A 5,000-nucleotide genomic window follows, 5' to 3' on the forward strand; every position below is an offset into this window, starting at 1 on the left:
TAGAGAGAAGAAACGAGCAGGAGGGGAGGTCGGCGGCGGGGATGAAAGGGCGGTCCTAGCGGGTGCACTGGGCGTAGGCCTCCGGACTTCCACAAGACAGAATCAATGTCAGTCAGATAACCGGAAGTCATGAATACCTTACTTTTTCTCGTTTTATTATCGTTATTTTTGGAAATGGGGTTTCGTTTTTTTTCGTATTCTCTTTGTTTATTATTTTTAGAGGTGAGAGGGACGGAGAGGGGGGGACTTGAGGGACATGATTTGAACGTTTGCCGTGATTTTTACACAGGGAGAGGGAGACATGATAAAGGTTGCGAGCGAGGGGGAGAGAGAAAGAAAGAAAGAGAAAGAGAGAGTGAGTAGCTGAGTGACCGAGAGAGAATTAGTGAGTGGGGAGAGATTATTTGACTTGCCGTCTGCATTTATATATGGGTCAGCAGTTTATATGTATTATAGATATTTCTCGTCATTATCTGTATAACAATTGAATTCTGAAAACATCAGTCGCATATACATGTAACGAAGGCGTGTTCTCATGCAGAGCCATCTTTGTACCCGCAGGCTAGACTTGCCATATAGTTTGTTTGTAAGGAATTCCCGACCGAGAACCGAGTGCCGGGAGCCATGTGGGCGAGGCCGGGTCGGGCGGGGTCCTCGTAGAGGGCATGTGGCCCCGTGGCGAGTAAACAGCGTAGCATGTCTCGAAGAACAATAAAAGTGTGACACTTGCACGCCACATCTCTCGGACGGCGACCCCTGGTGTGAGGCGGGAGGGGAGCGCCCCTGCGGCTAGTGAGGCCCCAGGGCGTGTGAGGCGGGGGAGTCGCCCCGGGGGGATGGTGCATCATGCGCAGTGCCTACCCGCTGCTGGTGGAGCAGAACGGCTGGAGTGTAGGCAGCTGTAGGAACCCCACGTCCATCCTACGCTCCGTGGGCGTAGACCTCTCGCGCCCTTCGCAATACCAGGTTCCTCACGCCCACCATGACATTGAGATCCACGTGGAGGACCCGCCGTCATCCTTCAGCCACGAGTACCCTCAGCCGCTGGCCAACGCCTACTCGGGCCGCGCCAAGGGCGGCGTGGGCACGGAGCCGCGCGCCAAGAGGAAGCCAGTGTCGGAGGTGCACCGCGCGGGCTCGTTCAACCGGGCGGTGCAGCGCCTCGAGCTGAGCGTGTCGCCCGACGCCGACCTGCGAGTGGACCCGCGGCCGCACCTCAACGCCGCCTCCCGCTCCTCCGCCGGGGGCACCTCCACGCCGCGCGCCTCGCCAAGATCGTCGCCGCGTGCCTCCAGCTACGGGCGGCGCGTAGAGGGCTCGAACGCGGGCGGCGGGGGCGTGGTGCTGCAGCAGGACCATCTGGAGTCCAACCACCGGGACTACAGCGGCGCCGGCAGTAATGGGACGGGCAGATGCACGCTGTCCGCCCCGAGCTTTACACTGCCGGTCATGTCCCGCCCGTCGCAGCTGTCATTGTGCTGCTCCTCGCCGGACTACTACTACAACGAGGAGCGGCTGCGGCAGGAGCCCGAGCCCGGCCTCCTCAACTGCTGCGACAAGAAGGTGTCATGCTGCCCGTGCTGCCCCTGCCTCGAGCCCTATTGCCCGGTGGGCCACATGAACACGGTGTGCATGTCCATGATCTGCAGTTTCATAATACTCTTTATCATTCTGTCTCCGCTCTTGCATTACCTGGTGCCATCTTAAGCCGCCCGTGAAAGAACCTGTGCCAGCGGCAGCGGCACCCCCCCCCTTTTTTTTGCCCACTCGGGGGCGCTTATTCCCTCCCTATCGTGCATGCGGAACTTAATATTATTGTTTTGACACATTGAGCGGGCCGATCGTCAACTGGCCTGGACCTGTTCGTCACTTCACACCCACTCATCTATGCAGTTAACAACGAATGTGATGTTAGATGTGTGATAATACATTATGGTTACTCTCGTAAGTGCGTGGGGACCTGCTCAGCCCTTCGCAGTCAACCCTTCCTGCAGGTAAGTCAGTTTTAGCGTTTTGCTCGTTTGGGGCTGATTAATTCAGAGCTATCAGATTTACCTGCAGTTGTTGCGTGTGTTCAAGTGCCTTCATAGTTGACTTTATAGTGCTATATAGCTCTATATAATGATACTTAAAGGCACAAACACACACACACACACACACACACACACACACACACACACACACACACACACACACACACACACACACACACACACACACACACACACACATATCAAAACGCTGAGTCACAAGAATAAAAGGTAAAACTATATATTTTGACCAACAATTCGCATGCCACAGAAAATTGCTAACTTGTTGAATTTCAGAACTTTATCCTAAATATCGCTCAAATCGCTGCACTATGACAGGTTAATCCTTGAAAAAACGAATGATAAAATAAGTTCATGTTGTAATCTGAGTTTGTAGTGCACCGAGAAAAGATGGGGAAAGTATGGGAGGAATTAAAAGAAAGAATGAACAATATATATATATATATATATATATATATATATATATATATATATGTATATATATATAAATTTATTTATATATATATATTTATATATATTTATATATATATATATTTATATATGTATAATATATATATATATATATGTATATATATATATATATATATATATATATATATATGTGTGTGTGTGTGTGTGTGTGTGTGTGTGTGTGTGTGTGTGTGTGTGTGTGTGTGTGTGTGTGTGTGTGTGTGTGTATGCACACACACACACACACACACACACACACACACACACACACACACACACACACACACACACACACAAGAAATTGAAAGAAGAGGAAGAAAAAAAAAACTTTTGAAAGAGGAGGTACGAAGAAGAAAAAATAGAGAGGAAAAGTAGAAGAAAATGAATAAGAAAAAAAAAGGGAAAAGGAAGACAAACGCAATAGCGAGCTCAAAGATCTCAACCCTTTCCCCCTCCCCCTCCCCCTCCACCCCCCCTAACTGCCTCGCGACCCTTGACGGATGGCTCTCCGGAGAAAGACAGCGCTAGGTTCTAAGTTATCGGGTATTCGGGCCAGATTGGAAGACCGCCCTTCGTCGTCCATCACACTCCTATATGAAGGAGGGGGAGGAGAGAGAGAGAGAGAGAGAGAGAGAGAGAGAGAGAGAGAGAGAGAGAGAGAGAGAGAGAGAGAGAGAGAGAGAGAGAGAGGGGGGGGGCATGGGGGAGGGGAGAGAGGTCTTTCAGTAGGGAAAGTTAAGTTAATGTAGTTGGCGGTAAGTGATCATTCTAGTTTTGACTACAAACTTTCTTCCGCCCATCCTCCAATCTCCTTTCCCAGTGCCAATCAAACACGTTCTTCCAAGAGCTTCGAGTGCCATCCCTTTCAGCCCGGAGTGCCACGTCGGAGCGGAGAGTGTCTCGCGCAATGTCAACGCTGCCAACGAAGTCTGCTCCTCGGGGCACTCGCCTCCCCCCGTCTGTCACGGCTGTCGATGGCGTCTCGGTCCGGGCGGCTGAATCGTGATTATATGATTAGGGAGGAGCCTCGGGAATTCTCGCCTCTATTGCGCTCGCTTCTTGGTTCCTCTCCTGTCCCATTTTCTCTTCTCCTCTCTTCTCTTCTCTTCTCTTTCTTTCTTGTCTTTTCTCTTCTGTTCTATTCTCTCTTTTTGTCTATCTGTCTGTCTATATTCTTTTTCCCTCTTCTCCCCCATCTCTCTTTTTCTTTCTCTCTCCCTCCTTCCCTCCCTCTCACTCTCTCCCTCCCCCTCCCCCTCCCCCTCCCCCTCCCTCTCCCTCCTTCCCTCCCTCCCTCTCTTTGTCCCTCTTCTTTCCTCCTTGCCTCCCTCCCTATCACTATCTCTATCTTATTCATTATGTCTATGTTTCACCCTTTCTGTCCTTCCCTCCTTTCCCGCTTCCTCCACACTTGGCTGCGAGTGTCTGTCTGTCTGTCTGTCTGTCTCAGTGCGCGTTCGCATGCAGGTCTGTCCCCCGCCCTCGACCTCCTCCTCCTCCTTGACTATCACTCATGGCTCCTTGAGTGAGTCCCTTTAGTCCTATCGCAGTATCTTCCATTTCTACTCCCGCCTCCCCGACGTGCACTTGAGCTCTCCCCCACGTCTACTCGCCTCTCCCCCATGTCTACTTCTCCCTCATTCCTCCTCATGCGCCCCTGTCGGCTAAGCCTATCAAGCATGAGGGTAGCAAGGCCAAAGCCGCTGCTAATGCCGATCGCATTGCCAATGTTGCTGCTTTGTTGTTATTATTGCTGTGTTGGTGATTATTGTCTGCATCGTCGTAATCCGTAATCATCAATGATTTTAGATTATGATTGTCATAGCCCTTTTGGGGACTGCCTCCCAAAGCCGTCGTTCTTTTCGCTTCTCCTTTCTTTTTTTTTCCTTTTCATTCCTTCTTTCTCTATCCACCCTTAGTATAAAACACAGAGAGAGAGAGAGAGAGAGAGAGAGAGAGAGAGAGAGAGAGAGAGAGAGAGAGAGAGAGAGTCTCGTTGCACAGAGCTAATCAGGCAAGAAGAGTCGCGCCATTACTGCGGAGTTGTCAATCATGAGTTATTCTTATGTTAATGTGGCTTCTCGTTTTCGAGGAAGTCCTGAGGCAGCGGCGACGGAGGCAGCGGTGGCGGCTCGGGATGTCTGGCTTGATGTCCCTGGATATCCCTGGTGGGGATAAGGATAGTAGTGATAGGAGGCGGAGGGGGGAGGGGGGTGAGCGATTGGCAAGAAAACGGACCTGCTCTGATTTCCGCGAAGAGTATTTCTATCTGTTTCTCTATATTTATTCATTTTTTCTTTTATTTTGCTTATTATTACTAACCTTGTTTTGGCGTTTGTTACCGTTTTTACTCTGTGCTCATGCTTTTATTTATTTTAGATCTACCGTTTTGCTCTCTATCTCTCGCTCTCTCTCTCCCTCTCTCTCTCTCTCTCTCTCTCTCTCTCTCTCTCTCTCTCTCTCTCTCTCTCTCTCTCTCTCTCTCTCTCTCTCTCTCTC

General features: G+C 50.2%; 2 protein-coding genes across 19 annotated transcripts in view; both read left to right on the forward strand.

The window, feature by feature from the left end:
- The window catches only part of mri (BTB/POZ domain-containing protein mrityu), a 151,678-nt gene that overhangs the window by 79,306 nt on the left and 67,372 nt on the right, over nt 1–5,000 (forward strand). Inside the window, exon 1 of one of the 18 annotated variants that reach the window (XM_086542097.1) lies at nt 1,830–1,994. The exons of 16 other annotated variants lie outside the window; for them this stretch is intronic. In XM_086542097.1, the coding sequence (XP_086398223.1) occupies nt 1,933–1,994 (62 nt within the window). In that variant the 5' untranslated portion in view covers nt 1,830–1,932. Of the gene's footprint in view, nt 1–1,829; nt 1,995–5,000 lie in introns of those variants that run through there. One more of the 18 variants, XM_086542112.1, reaches the window with a different exon arrangement.
- Nucleotides 560–1,751, forward strand: LOC147472562 (uncharacterized). Its single transcript, XM_086542116.1, has one exon. It carries the CDS (start codon nt 847–849, stop codon nt 1,705–1,707), a length of 861 nt encoding a protein of 286 aa, XP_086398242.1. The 5' UTR covers nt 560–846; the 3' UTR covers nt 1,708–1,751.

Source organism: Penaeus japonicus, unplaced genomic scaffold, assembly GCF_977035675.1.
Source record: "Penaeus japonicus unplaced genomic scaffold, GWHDUDI00000001_assembly GWHDUDI00000001, whole genome shotgun sequence".
Lineage (NCBI taxonomy): Eukaryota > Metazoa > Arthropoda > Malacostraca > Decapoda > Penaeidae > Penaeus > Penaeus japonicus.